This window comes from Copadichromis virginalis, linkage group LG1 (genome assembly GCF_057382275.1).
Source record: "Copadichromis virginalis isolate Kocher_CV1m ecotype Utaka linkage group LG1, C_Virginalis_male_GT1.1, whole genome shotgun sequence".
NCBI lineage: Eukaryota > Metazoa > Chordata > Actinopteri > Cichliformes > Cichlidae > Copadichromis > Copadichromis virginalis.
The window spans coordinates 1,354,574-1,369,685 of NC_140618.1; the positions used below are offsets into that span (position 1 = coordinate 1,354,574).

The 15,112-nt window shown below is 46.6% G+C and overlaps 2 protein-coding genes across 3 annotated transcripts; both read left to right on the forward strand.

Moving 5' to 3' along the window:
- The first annotated feature begins 145 nt into the window (after positions 1-145).
- LOC146718042 (protein C19orf12 homolog) lies at positions 146-4,404 on the forward strand. 2 transcript variants are annotated; one of them, XM_085465092.1, is made up of 3 exons: positions 146-312; positions 2,574-2,759; positions 3,708-4,404. In XM_085465092.1, exons 2-3 carry the CDS (start codon positions 2,600-2,602, stop codon positions 3,971-3,973), a joined length of 426 nt encoding a protein of 141 aa, XP_085321218.1. In that variant the 5' UTR covers positions 146-312; positions 2,574-2,599; the 3' UTR covers positions 3,974-4,404. The 2 variants fall into 2 exon arrangements, with proteins under 2 accessions (XP_085321218.1, XP_085321153.1); XM_085465027.1 differs by lacking the exon at positions 146-312 and adding an exon at positions 357-1,473.
- A 6,788-nt stretch (positions 4,405-11,192) lies between these two features.
- LOC146718043 (protein C19orf12-like) lies at positions 11,193-12,255 on the forward strand. Its single transcript, XM_085464572.1, has 2 exons — positions 11,193-11,280; positions 12,017-12,255. The coding sequence occupies exons 1-2, from the start codon at positions 11,193-11,195 to the stop codon at positions 12,253-12,255; spliced, it is 327 nt and encodes a 108-aa protein (XP_085320698.1).
- Positions 12,256-15,112: the final 2,857 nt, after the last annotated feature.

Genomic DNA, 15,112 nt, shown 5'->3' on the forward strand with positions numbered 1-15,112 from the left:
TCTCTCTGTGCTTGTTTTCATCCACAGGTTGTTTATCTCACACAGGCTCCTCCCCCGCTGCCTCAAACGTCACCAAAATCCACCCAATCAGGCGGAGCGTATCTCACTGCATCACACGTAAACAAACAAAGCCCCGCCCCCTGCCCCGATCCTCGCACTGAGCCGAGTTCAGCCGGGCAGACCCGGCAGGCCTGAGGTCACTCCTCAGCGTACCGGTCAGGGTCAGAGGTCACCGGAAGCAGGTTATCTGCTCGCTGGGTTAACCCGCGCGCTCAGCGATCTGGAGCTCAGCAATCACAAACACGGATGAGGGTAACGTCTTTGTGGCAGTGTGACGCAACAGGAAGTAAAAATAGGAAGAAAGCGTGAAATAAAGATGCAAATAGCATAAATGTAAACATGTCAGTGATGGACGCGGAGGCTGCTCCAGCTCGCTGTGCCGGTGCTTGGACCGGGCTCTGTTTCTCTTTATGAAACGGTGATATTAGGATGCGAGGAGGTTAAATAGTCCCTCTGCTCTCAGACAGGAAACAAGACAAACAGGATTCAGACGCAGGATCAGATATGAATGTTTGTGACAGCTACAAGGTCCCGAGTCCCACATTCACCCCACTCGGGGCGTGTGTGGGACGCAGCTTCAATGAAACAAACGCTTCACATATTAAAACAAAGGGGGCGGCGCCTCCTGGTGGCAGCCGCAGGTACTGCAGGTGAGGACACAGCGGTCCGATTTACTTCATTTTTCTTCGATTCAGCAGAAGAAGAAGAAATGAGTCAAACATAAAACACAGAAACGTCCTCTGGTCTGAAGTTCGGTAACATCCGACCAAACAAACAGCCGAAGGAGGTCAAAGCTAAACAGAATGAATACAATAAGAAAATCAAGCAGATAATTAAATATCATAATATTTAATAAAGTAAAATGTGAAGGACAGAGCGAAGTGCACAACAATTTAAAACACAACATACGAGCAACACAATGAACAATATACCACAATATCAAAACAATCTAAATCCTTATATACAGAAACGACCACAGCGCGCTGCAGGATGCTGGAAATGAACCGAGCTGACTTTCAAAACACGAAGAAAGAATTTAGTTCTTTTTTCTTTTTAATTCAAGCGACCAATGTGGAGGCTTGGGTGACGTAGCGAGCTGCAGCGACCAATCAGAACTCTCCGTGTAGAAACTTTTTTTGAAGTTTCTCCGGTCTCCGGCTTGTTTAGTGCGCATGTGCTCTTTGAGCGTATCAAACTTTGTGCGCATGCGTTCGTTAAACAAAAGTAGAGTGAGATTAGAGCGTGAGTGTTTTAACGTGAGTTCCTGAGCGGACCGGCGCACCGGACCGTCTTCTCTCCGTTTCTCCGGTTTGTGTTCAGCGAAGAAGAATCAAACAGGCTCGTGTGTTTTCTCCTTCATTGATCTGCAGAGCCGGAAGTTGTCTACAGTTTGCGGACAGTGACGGACTGAAGGTAAGCAGAATGTGTTCCGATCAGCTGTGTGACCTTTGACCTCTGCAGCCTCACACAGAGAGGGGAACGAGTCTGAGTGGTCGGTAAAAAAAAAGTCCCGAGTTCGCAGTTGAATCCAACCGGTTCAGATTATCCGACTCTGTGAGTCAGACAGAGCAGCTGATGTTCACGTCCTGACTCTGTAGTTACTTGTTGTTTGCCGGTGTGCTACACCTGTCACTGCCGAGCCCGTCCCACCAAACTCCGCTCAGAAACCGTCTAATTTAAGTCCAACTGCTGTGATTGTGCCCGACGCGTTTACACGGAGCCTGTCCTGAACCCGGAGCTCTGACAGCCCCCTAAGAAACACGAAAGATAACGCAGCAGGGCCGTGGATGTGGTTTATTCGAGTAATTATAATGATCACAGGCCGTCTGATGGTTTCAGGCTGTGTTGGAAAGTAAAAGTGAAACCAAGCTGTGGTCCTTTCCGTGCCTCGCGTGTGCGTGACAGTTTTATGCAAACAGGCTGAAGGTGGATGACACTCTGCTCTTTGAATCTCACTTTTCTTTGTTACATGTCACAGTCAGCAGCTGATGGAAAACTGAAACTGGTTTTTATTTTAGGGTCAGACGTGCTGCTTCCACTTTTGTGTCTGTGCTGCATTTCTACTGTATGTTATTTCTATTCATGCGTCATCATACAGCTGCACATTTGGCACAGGTGGATGCTGGGAAAGGTGGAGGCGGAGCAGAAGGAAGAGAAGGAGACGCGAGAGAAATCGCAACCGCTGAGCAGCGTAGGCTCGGGTTGGGTGGTTTGTGTGGTCGCAGATAGACACGGAGTCAGTACACACATGACCTCGTGTCGCACACGCGTGTGTTACTGTGACACGCTGTGTGTGACGTTAGTCACCGCTGCCTCTCTCACGGAGCTCACACACTGTTGCATCAATGATGCAGCAACCACAGAAATGCGATTAAAGATGTGACAGCTGCGACACGCTAACAGCAGATTTACCTGTGAAACTGTGACGCTGGCAGCTCACCTGTCCCAGGTGTGCGTCGCTGTGTAAGGAATAACTACTTACACTCCTCTTCATTTTTGAACCTTGTTTTCAGGAAAGACACCACGTGGAGTCGCAGAGATGCCCGCCCGGATGGACGACGTCATGCGTTTGTGCTGTGAAGTGTCGGCTCACGAGGAGATCAAGGTCGCCGTGAAGAACTCCACCAAAGGGGCGATGGTGGCGGGAGGATCTGCGTTTGTGGGCGGGCTGCTCGGCGGACCTCCGGGGATCGCTGTCGGTAAGTAGAAGAAGCAGGAGGAGGAATTAAATCTGCTGATTCAGCAGAAGGAGATAAAAAGACATAAAAGGAAACAGAGGAGGACGCTGGGTTTGAGTTTGTCGGTTTAAACCTGACTGTGGACGAGGCCGCGTGTTTGCCACAGCTGTCAGAGTAATAACACGCTCTGAGGATTTGTGCTTTTTGTGGTAGAAGGCAGTAAACACGAGCAGGTTCGAGTCCTCTGCAGTAACTGCAGGTAAGAAGACGTTTGGAGGCTTTAGTTGCTGCAGTGATCGTCACGCGGGCAGCCTCAGTAACCTGGACCAGCAAAGTCCTCCCCACACAGCAGCCATCTTGAAAGGCCTCTGGCGTTATGTAAATCGCTTTGTGTGGCCGACAGGAGAGTTAAAGCACACCTGTGTGAACGAACAGGTAAACGACCTCAGTGAAGGCAGAGCCGTTTCACATGTGTGACGATTACTTTTAACCACACGCTGAATTTAGTCGTTTGCATTGATGGAAACACAGACGCACTTTGGTCACCAAAGTTTGTAAATCTGATAACTTGAGAACGAGGCGACGCAGAGTTTAAAATTCACAGCACGGGTGCGTGTACTAACATCTCATTTGATAAGAGGTCAAGGTCAGAGGTCAAGTTTTCTGAAACTCTGGCGAAGCCCATAATTCAACAAGGGAGTCACAAGTTTGTCCACCAGGAGGCTTTATGTCCTCACAGGTGCTCACATGCATGGGCTGAAAGCACACGCCTTAACACGCTCTGATCTTTTCCATAATAGATATAATATAATCAATCAATAAATGTATTGATGTGAACAGCCTGTGTTTAAAGCTTTAGACGTTTAAAGTTGGACGTCGCTGACCTCGGCCACAGCTGTTACTTAAGCCTGTTTACGCCTGTGTGTGCGCCTCTGACGCGCTGGTGTTCTTCTTCTGCGTGTCTGTCAGGCGGCGCCGTCGGCGGTCTCCTGGGCAGCTGGCTGACCAGCGGGCAGTTCAGACCTCTGCCTCAGATCCTGATGGAGCTGCCTCCCCCGCAGCAGAGGCAGCTCTACGAGTCCATCACGGCCGTCTTGGGGAACCTGGACTGGACGGACGCGGCCCAGCTCGTCTCGCTCGTGATGGGGAACTCCACCCTCCAGCAGCAGGTCGCTGCTGCCTTAATTAGCTACGTCACCAAGGAGCTGAAAGCGGAGGTGCGCTACAAGGACTGAGGGATGGTTCCACGTGGACCTGACCTTTGAACTGAATCACGGACGTCTCGCAGCTCACACAGACGAAGTTCTCAGCAATGTTTGTGCAGCACTGATGTCTTTGTTACTTTGGCTTTTTTAATCCCTGAATGGGACCAGCGTGTAATTTAATCTGGATTAGAAAATCTGCTCATTCGCACACTCTGCATCAGGGTCTTTTTAGAGTGCTGCTGCTCTCAGATTTCAAGCTTTTCATTCAATATTTGTTCAGCAGCTTTGATGACTGACAGCTCAGCTGGTACACTGTAAAATGATTACTCCCCCCGAAGACCGAGGGCTGGTACTACACCTCTGATGTTTTTTATCATGTTTTTACTGCAGCGTGTTATGACATCATTGTGACACTGCAGGACGTTGCATTGGACAAATAAAAACTGTTGTACAGCTCTCTGCGTCGCCTGTCACACAACGCATTTCTCATACTACTTATTTAATCTGGCTCTCTTCCACAGCATGTCTTTATCCTGTCTTCCTTCTCTCTCTCCAACCAATCACAGCAGATGGCCCCGCCCCTCCCTGAGCCTGGTTCTGCTGGAGGTTTCTTCCTGTTAAAAGGGAGTTTTTCCTTCCCACTGTCGCCAAAGTGCTGCTCATAGGGGGGCATATGATTGTTGGGTTTCTCTGTGTGTGTTATTGTAGGGTCGACCTGACAGTGTAAAGCAGCTTGAGGCGACTGTTGTTGCGATCTGTATAAATAAAATTGAATTGAAAGGTCAACATTGACCTTGGGCTTAGCCAACCTTGGTACTCGTGTCTGTCGAGGAAGACCTGGTATGTTGTTGTGAAATTTGATGATTGTGGGCAATATAAAGTTTTTACTGATCTTCATATTTGGTTGACTTTGACCCAATTTTCACCAAATCAGAAATCAGCTTCTACCAAATCTCATAAACTCAGATTTTATTCTGAGTAGAAGAGAGAAAACACATCAAATGTTTAAAATGAGAAACTCTGATGGCAGCGACACATCTGTAAAGTGGGACAGCTCCATGCTTCCTCTTCTTCAACATCAGCCTGTGATGGTCTGTGAGCTGAGGAGGGCAGCAGTCCTGGCTCTGCTGCGTCCTGTTGCTGATGCTCCAGATGTTTGCAGCTGACTCACTTCCTATGAAGCTGTGCAGCTGGAATATTGACTTCAGTAGGTAACAGAGCTACATTATGGAGCAGCTTGTGTCTGAGCAGGGAGGAACCTTTAGAAAGGTCAGTATTACAGAAGCAGGTAGCCTGATGGATTAACTGGTAGGATTGTGGGAGCGTAGGAAAGAGCTTAGCTTTGTCTTTAGACACCAGTCCCAAATCTCTTATGGTCCACGCTGGTCTCGTAGCCTGGGTGTCCTCATAAGGTCCTGTACCAAAAACAAATCCATTGCAATGAATAGCTTTAAAGAAGAGATCGTGTTCTTAGTGAGGTGAAAGGTAAACTGGACCCACGTCAGTTTGCACAGAAGATGCTCTTGTAGCTGCTGCAGAGAATTAGTGTCACGTGGACCCAACAAAGATATTTATGGACTGTTCATCTTTAATACTGGACCACATATCTTAATGCAAAGGTTATCACAGCTTAAGGGTCACAGCACACTGATCAGCAGCAGAAGGGTGTAGAGTATGGCACCAACAGGTGGGCACACCTGTCCTGACCCGGCCTCACAGGCCACAAAGCACCAATCCCTGCTTCTGTCAGTGCGGCTCATTTAAACTGGAGGAGTGATTTACCTGACACAGCTTTGCTGTTATGACACAACATTAAAATGACAAAGTAATAGTACGAGAGCGTCTCTGGCTTTGCACTGTAAAAGTCCAAAGTTCATACTTATGTGTAGGTGAGCTTCAGGGTTCAGGATCTCAGGTGTTCCTCTGCACTGCTGCACCTGGAGTCTCGCTGTGACATCATTAAAACCAGTCCTGAAAGACGTGCGTATAAAGCTAAAGAAGTATCCAACCGAAGGTGTCGGCTGGCGTGAAATATCGTTTCACATTGAAAGTGAAAATTCCTAACATGTGACAGTTGTTCCGGTGTTAAGGGTCCGGTTTGGTTTGTACGAGTAACACGAGATAAACCAGTCCAGTAACGTCCTGAAGAAATGAAACCGATGTGCTAATATGGTAAATGGGTTTATATTAAGACACTAATGAACACTGGCAGGGTCCTTACACCTCACAGAGTGGGTAACGTGATCACACAGGTTTGGATGTTTGGAGCGTCTGTTGGAAGCACCGAGACGCCGTAAACACCTACAGTTCAGAAGCACACGGCACAGATGTGACTCGATCAGGGTACTTTCATTTCTTATTGTCTCAAAAACGATTATGATACCAACTCATCTGTTAGTCAGTGAATGAATGAACTAAACAAAATGCTGGTCACCAAGTCAGAGCTTAAAGTTTTTGTTTGCTTGTTTAATATGAAGGCGAGTGAGCTTCAGGTTTCCGGTAAATGCCAGGCGCTGCTCCAGAAAGCAGGTTTATCAGATTCTTTCTGTTTCTGTTCCAGAAGAGCCAATCAGAGTCTTCAGTCGGCTCTGATCGTGTTCATCCAACATTTGTAGTGAAAGAAGCCGGGCTGTGCGCAGCAGTCTGTAAGAGTTACCATCAGAGGCTGCTGTTGAATCCATCTCCCCCGCTGAGCTGCATCATTTATTTGTGTTCATCAGCACTGGCTCTCTGTGCCTCCAGCCTCTTATTTTAACCACGTGCCGTGCTATCCACCGCCCCCTGCTGACCGTTAAAAAGAGTGCAGGTTTAAGGACCTTCAGTTTTGGCTTTAATCTTCAGACGCTGATGAGTTTAGGTCAGCTCTTGTTCCTGAACAGAAACCTGGAGTTTCATCTCAGGATGAAAACCCTCAGATATTTACCTGAACCTGGTCTCTGGAATGAGCCCACAAACAAAAGCAGACGTCTGCGAGTGAAAAATTCCCAGTGTGTTCTTCCAGCATTCACAGAGACAACAGCCGACATCAGTGATGTCAGGGCGGAGTGATGGTGCTGGATCCTTCTGTCAAACTGAGACGAGACAAACCGCTCCAGTAACATTCAGCAAAAAGTGAAGAATAAAAGGTGTTTTTGTGTCAGCGCGACAGAAGAGTGTGGATTTAGACCCTGGTGTGAAGCTGAAATCCAGCTGAGCACACATCTGTGCTTATCTGTAACTTTAAATTCATTTCACTTTTACTGCACGGCACCAATTCACAACTGCAGTCGCCTCCAGCAGCTTTAAACTGTAAGGCTGTAAAGACCCTGCAACGCTGGAGAGGAACAGGAACAGGTCAGGAACAGGCTGAGAGCTCGTGCACACCGCACACCTCTGCCTAGCATCCTGCTCGCCAACGTCCAGTCACTGGAGAACAAGCTTGACGACCTCAGGGCCAGGATAAAGTTCCAGAGAGACATTCGGGACTGCAATCTCCTCTGCTTCACCGAGACATGGCTGAACCCAGCGGTGCCGGACCACGCCATCCAGCCGGCCGGGTTCTTCTCGGTTCACCGCATGGACAGGACACGGGACTCGGGGAAGTCAAGGGGAGGCGGCGTGTGTTTAATGGTGAACAACAACTGGTGCAACAGTGCGAACGTTGTTCCTCTCACACGCTCCTGCACACCAAATCTGGAACTACTGTCCATCATGTGTCGTCCTTTTTATCTACCTCGGGAATTTACATCGGTCATTGTAAGTGCCGTTTATATTCCACCACAAGCGGACACGGTCACCGCCTTATGCGAGCTGCATGAGGCACTCACACAGCACCAGACACAACACCGGGACGCTGCGCTTATTGTGACGGGGGACTTTAATAGCGCCAACCTCAAACGCGCAGCGCCGAACTTTTATCAACACATCACCTGCCCCACCAGGGGTGAAAGGACACTGGACCACTGCTACACTACGGTCAAGGACGGCTACAAGGCAAATCTGATCACGCCGCCATCTTCCTCATGCCAAAATACAAACAAAGGCTGAAACAGGAAGTTCCGGTTCAGAGGAAGGTCGCGCGCTGGACGGATCAATCGGTGGCCGCGTTACAGGACGCACTCGATGACGCAGACTGGGGCATGTTCAGAAACAGCTCCGACGATGACGTCAACGTGTTTACGGAAGCGGTTGTGGGATTCATCGGGAAACTAGCGGATGATACCGTGGAGACAAAGACTATCACAACGTTTCCCAACCAGAAGCCGTGGGTGGATAAAACCATCCGCAACGCTCTGAGATCCCGCACCGCTGCCTACAACACGGGACTCACGACGGGGGACATGGACCCGTACAAAGCCGCGTCATATAACGTGCGGAGGGCGGTGAAAGAGACGAAGCAGCGCTACGGGAGGAAACTAGAGTCACAACTCCAACAGAGTGACTCTAGGAGCCTGTGGCGGGGACTAAGGACAATAACGGACTATAAAGCACCAACAACCGGTATGACGAACGCGGCCGTGACTCTGGCAGACGAGCTGAACACTTTCTATGCTCGCTTCGAGGCTGCAGCTAAGGTCTCCAACAATGCTAGTGTTAGCGGCGCTAACGGCTGCAGACAGGAAGATACTGCCAGCACCGGAAACGTGCTCGTCATCTCCGAGCATGAAGTAAGGAGAGCCTTCAAGAGAGTGAACACCAGGAAAGCAGCAGGACCAGACGGCATCCCAGGTCGTATCCTAAGAGACTGCGCATACCAGCTAGCTCCTGTGTTCACTGAGATATTCAACATCTCTTTATCTCAGTCGGTGATCCCCACATGCTTCAAAGAGTCCATCATTGTTCCTGTCCCGAAGAAACCCCACCCTGCTTCTCTCAATGACTATCGCCCTGTAGCCCTCACCTCAGTAGTGATGAAGTGCTTTGAACGCCTGGTCAGAGACTTCATCATTTCTTCACTACCAGACACACTGGACCCACTACAGTTCGCTTACCGTCCAAATCGTTCCACAGACGATGCCATCTCTCATCTCCTCCACACATCACTCACTCACTTGGACACTAGAAGGGGGAATTATGTTAAAATGCTCTTCATAGACTACAGCTCTGCATTTAACACCATAATTCCCTCCACACTCACCACCAAGCTGGAGCATCTGGGACTCAGCTCATCTATGTGTCAGTGGATCTCCAACTTCCTAACTGGCAGACCACAGGCAGTAAGGATGGGCGGACATGTCTCAGCCTCCACCACTCTCAGCACTGGAGCCCCCCAGGGGTGTGTTCTGAGCCCCCTGCTGTACTCTCTGTACACATATGACTGTGTGGCCACTACCAGCTCCACCACCATCATCAAGTTTGCTGACGACACCGTCGTGGTGGGCCTGATCTCTGATAACAACGAGATGGCCTACCTGAAGGAGATTAGGAATCTGGAGAACTGGTGCCAGAGGAACAACCTCCTTCTAAACGTCAGTAAGACAAAGGAGCTGATAGTGGACTTCAGCACTAAGCAGGAGAGGAACTACCAGACCCCCGTCATCAATGAGTGCCCAGTGGAGAGAGTGGACAGCTTCAAATACCTCGGAGTTCACATCACGCAGGACCTGTCATGGTCCTGTCACATCAACACCGTGGTGAAAAAGGCCCGACAGCGTCTCTACCACCTCAGACGCTTGAGAGACTTCCAACTGCCCTCCAAGGTGCTCAGGAACTTTTACTCGTGCACCATAGAGAGCATCCTGGCGGGAAACATCTTAACCTGGTTCGGGAACAGCACCATGCAGGACAGACGAGCTCTACAGAGGGTTGTGCGGTCAGCTGAGCGCACCATCCGCTCCGAGCTCCCTGACCTGCACTCAATCTACAGCAGGCGGTGCTGGACCAAGGCCAGGAAGATGGTGAAGGACCTCAGCCATCCCAACAACAGACTGTTCTCTCTGTTGAGGTCAGGAAAGCGATTCCGCTCCCTGAAGACCAACACAGAGAGACTGAGGAGGAGCTTCTTCCCGCAGGCGATACGGTCTCTCAATCACACCACCACACAGTACTGACCCACACATATGGTTCTTACACACACACTGGACTTTCTGGACTTTGGTTTTGCACAACACTGGTCACTATATTCTTCATTTCCAGTTAATACTTGTACAGCTGCTGTTATTGTGTATATATTTATTTATATTTAGATTTCTTCATACATTCTTATATAGTTCTATATTGTGTATTTTGTTGTACAGTTATTTTATTTTCAACTTTAATTTATATATTTTATCTTATTCTTCCCAGTTAAATTTACCCTTCATTCTAATTTGTGTTGTACAGTTATTTCATTTTTAACCTTAATTTATATTTTATTCCTTCCTAGTTAAATTTACCCTTTTTAATTTTTCATATTTATTTCCTATCTTATTCATAGCCTTTTCCTTTTTTGTTTTCTTTAGGTCACGAGCAGTTGTCCAAGCATTTCACTACATATCGTACTGTGTATGACTGTGTACGTGACAAATAAAATTTGAATTTGAATTTGAATTTGAACCCAACAATCAGACGATGCTCATGAGCAGCACCTGGAGTGGAGGCTGAGGGAGGGGCAGCCAAAAGGCCAACAGAGCTCCTGAGCTCAAACTACAAAGCTTCAAATCATTTCAGACATTTTGCAGTCACTGATGAAAGTATTGCAGTATTCATAGTTGTATGATGGAAATAATGAAACTGAAACTCACACACTGACACCTCACACACAAACACACACCTGCTATAAAGGTGTGTGTTTGTGCTCGTGCTTCATTCCTCTCAGGACAGCAAAGGTAAGAAACATAGATCATTACAGCTTTTCTGTCTTTCTGCTACTTGTCACTTAAACTTGATCAGTCATTGTTGATCGCACCAGCTGATCCATGTCGTCTATATTAGCTTATTTTAACTTTCACTGCTGTGGACGAGTCAGGAGTGCTTTTTAAAAGTTCGCGACATGAATCAACTTAACAGTCAAAAATATTATCAATGATTACAAATAAATCTGAATATTTTTCTTCTGATTAAATATTAGACTGAACGTCTGCTGCTTGGACCTTACAGGCCTGATGTGATTTGCTGCTTTATGAATAAAACTGAATTTGTTCTGACAGTAAAATTACATCACAGTTACATCCAGGCAGAAACTGACAGAATTTTACCCAAATACTTCATCAGTAAGATGAACGACAAAATAAAAAAAGATCTCCAACAACTGCTCGACAAATTATGGTCTGAGCCAGATCTCAAGGTCACCATGAAGAACTCGGTGAAAGGAGGAATTAAGACCGGAGGATGTGCGGTTGTTGGTGGGCTGGTTGGTGGACCTCCGGGGTTTGCTGTGGGTGAGTACATCAATTATCCATTTGTGAAGCAGACATTAAAGCAGCTGATGATCGGGCCAAATGAAATGAAAGAATCGAGGACACAGTGAGAACTTGGACAAAATCAATCAGATTTTTTATTTTATTGGGTTATTGGACTGATAGACTGCCATGTTCAAAAAATATGTGGAATTGGGAGGAAACGATCCCTCACACAGAGCTTTAACTTCTCAACTTCAAAAATATAAACTGCTGTACGTGAACTTTTTGTCCATTTAAGTGCAGATCAGCAAACTGTGAGCGGTAAACTTTGAGTCTCCATCACTCTGCTCTCTGCTGGGAACTGTTGAACCAAACCAACACATAAGTTGCAATGAAGTGAAAATTCTTTGAAGCTTTGTGGAGTTGAGGGGACCGAAGCATTTTAGCAGTCATGCGATGAACTTGAACCTCAGTCCCATCAGATATAATTTACTCTCAGTCTCCTCTGATGTTTTTAACGAACACCTTTTATTGCTTGTAATGCACAGACACACCAACAGAGGGCAGTAATATCTCTTCAACATACATTGTAAAATTACTATTACAACATCCTCTTCAAGACAGGCAGAAATATTTCTAACTGGAAACTTGATTCAAATAATCCGTCAAAAATATAACACGAATCGACACAGCGGCCATTTCCATGGTGAGGAATGAAGAGAAACAGCTCCTAAAGCAACATATGTGACTCTCCATCCACCCTCTTGTCTTCCAGGTGCAGCCATCGGAGGCATCTACAGCTGGAAGACCAGTGACGATTTCAAGCCTCTGCCTCAGATCCTGCGCGAGATGCCTCCTGCTCAATTGGACGAGCTCCTTAAATCAGTCATGGCTATTTTAGTTCATCTGAAATGGGAAACTGTAGAGGGCCTCATTGATTATGTGATGAAAGACATTCCTCTCAAGAAAGCAATCATTGATGAGTTAAAGCGCAGGGTGAAAACTTTAACCTGAGAACAGGTGTGCCGTGAGTTCTGGCTGCCTGCAGACTTTTCATGACAGTCAGGTCTCTGTGAATAAAGAGGTTTCATGTTGAACCCTGAAGCACACAGAGGAGAGAAAATCTTTCTTCATCTTTTTCAAATAAAACAAACTGATGAGCCTTTTTGTGTTTCCACAAATGTTCGCATTATAATGATTGAAGGTGCAGCGCTGCACGTGTACATTATGGATGTACATGTGGAGCCGACGATGATGCTGAAAGACCCGATGAAGTGATACAAGCTGCCGGTTCAGTTTAAGATCTACTTGAAACTGTAGGTAGAGTAGGTTGAAATCAAAGTCACGCACATACTGAACAAAATGACTTTGGGAGTTATAATTCGAGTACCATCTGCAAATTTATTTATTTCATATTTTTGTATTCGTGATAAAACTTGTCACATTTGTTTAACGCAGCATGACAGTTACATGGAAATAACATTTTCTTTTCTGTCTTTGTGACTCAAAATTTCATGTTAAAAGTTTCTCTACATGCGGGGGTGTCGTACCACGGTGGCTATCCCCGACGGGATCTAGCACGCGCTGGGCAGGGAGAGTGGACCCAGCTGACTCCGCCTCCATTACAACCAACTAGAGGTGGAAGTGACGTTTGACTTTAGTGAAAAGGTGAAAGATGAGTGTCGTTACACTGTCGTTCAGTCTGTGGGTTACAACAGAAAATTATACATTTATTGTTCTCACCTGTTATCGGACGGGATAAATTAAAAAACAAAAACAGGACAGTTTGGCTGATAATTATTTGGATCCCACTGAAACGGTCTAAACCAGCGGTGCCCAACCTTTTTTGCATTACGGACCGGTTTAAATCCGACAGTATTTTCACAGACCGGCCTTTAAGGTGTCGCGGATAAATACAACAAAATAAAACCAGTACCGGTACCAAAAAAGATTTATTCATAACACACGTGAAAAGACCCAGGGAACCAAGTTAATGATAAAAACCTTAAAAACCATAGCCAACCAAGTTCAGCTTTCGTGGCCCGGTCCATGGCCTGGGGGTTGGGGACTGCAGCTCCAAAGAGCTCCAAAACTTCAGGAGTAGTTAGTCACTATAAGAAGTGTTTGTTAACTGAAAATCAAGAATGATGGATGCCATTTGTCCCTGATTTGGAAAGCCCGCTCGCAACGCATGGGAAACAAATCCTGTCAGGGATACTTAGCGTGGAACGACACGGGCACAGCTTGGAGGCTCAGCATGACCTTGAAACTTTCAACTAACCACACCAAAGTAAGCCGAGCTATGTCAAAGCTCGCAAACCCCCCAAAATTCCTTCAGAGGAACAACAACATGAAGGTGCTACTAACAGGATGGTGGAACTGAAGGTAGCGTTAAGAGAGTTGAGGACGCTTGGCTCGCAGTTTAAGTCCAGCATTGACAGCATTGGTAAAATGGGTGAGATGACCACCTGTGTCACAACACACCAGTTTGAGAGATCGAGCAGAAAGTAGAGCGCCGCCGCCTGCAGACAGAAGAACCTGAAGAACGTCTGGAGAGCAGCAGTGGCGAATTAGCAAAAGCAATGGAGCAAACTGCCTGGTCGAGGTGTGGCATGAACCGAATCCTGGAAAAGTGGAATACTCGTGTCACTATAGTACATTAAAAACTTGCTCCCCCATAGATTACTTCCCTGTGTCAAGAGAGCTGTTATCACAAATGAAAAACTGCTGGCACAGCTGTATAGTTATAAGTGACCATGGTCCTGTCTGTTAGCATTTACGGGTGGGTGGCTGTGGCTCAGGTGGAAGAGCAGATCATCTACTGATTAGAAGGCTGGTGGTTCGATCCTTGGCTTCCCCGGTCTGCATGTCAGATATCCTTGGGCAAGATACTGACCCCAAGCTGCCCTCTGATGCGCTCATCGGACTGTGACTGTAGATGAGTTTGCACTTGTGAATGCATGAATGAGGCATGTTGTATAGAGCGCTTTGAGTACTCCAGGAGAGCAGAAAAGCACTCTATAAGAATCAGACCATTTATATAGACGGAACAAAACGCTGAATTTATTACATACGTTAAAACCAGAACAGCATCGATTTTGGATCAAATACTGGCCAAACTAGTACCAACATAAGCTGGGAGGAGAGGAGAATTAATCAGCTTTACAAGCTCCAACATTTAAAGAGAAAAAATGAAATGGAAATTTCAGGAAAACAGATTAAACTCTTGGAACTTCAGCTTATTAAAAATAAAGACTACAACTACTCAAATCAACTTACTTCTTTTGACAGCAAAATATAACAAGTTACCCACTGACAAAGCGGAGAAAAAGCTCGCTCTGGCTCAAAACATCTTATTACAATCAAGGAGAAAAGGCTGGCAATGAGCACGGAGAACTCAGACATCACAGTCTGAGACAGCAATTAGGATAATTCTTCAGGAAACCTAATAATAGACCCCCTAGAAACTTACAGTAGTTTTAAGGAACACCACACAGATCAGAATGTCTCAATTTGACCAAAACACATTTATCAGTCATTTGCAATTTCACACAATGATGATGAAAATTTTTTTTATTTATACAGCACCAAATCACAGCAGCAGTCTCCTCAAGGTGCTTTATACTGAAAACCCCCAACAATCATATGAGTCCATGAAAGCACTTTGGCGACAGTGGGAAGGAAAAACTCCCTTTTAACAGGAAGAAACCTCCGGCAGAACCAGGCTCAGGGAGGGGCGGGGCCATCTGCTGTGATTGGTTGGGGTGAGAGAAGGAAGACAGGATAAAGACATGCTGTGGAAGAGAGACAGAGGTTAATAACAGATATGATTCAATGCAGAGAGGTCTGTTAACACATAGTGAGTGAAGAA

Coding starts and splice junctions, on each gene's coding strand:
- LOC146718043 (XM_085464572.1), top strand. CDS start 11,193: ATGAAGAACTCGGTGAAAGGAGGAATTAAGACCGGAGGATGTGCGGTT. Junction 11,281..12,016: donor ACCTCCGGGGTTTGCTGTGG/GTGAGTACATCA, acceptor CTTGTCTTCCAG/GTGCAGCCATCGGAGGCATC.
- LOC146718042 (XM_085465092.1), top strand. CDS start 2,600: ATGCCCGCCCGGATGGACGACGTCATGCGTTTGTGCTGTGAAGTGTCG. Junction 2,760..3,707: donor ACCTCCGGGGATCGCTGTCG/GTAAGTAGAAGA, acceptor CGTGTCTGTCAG/GCGGCGCCGTCGGCGGTCTC.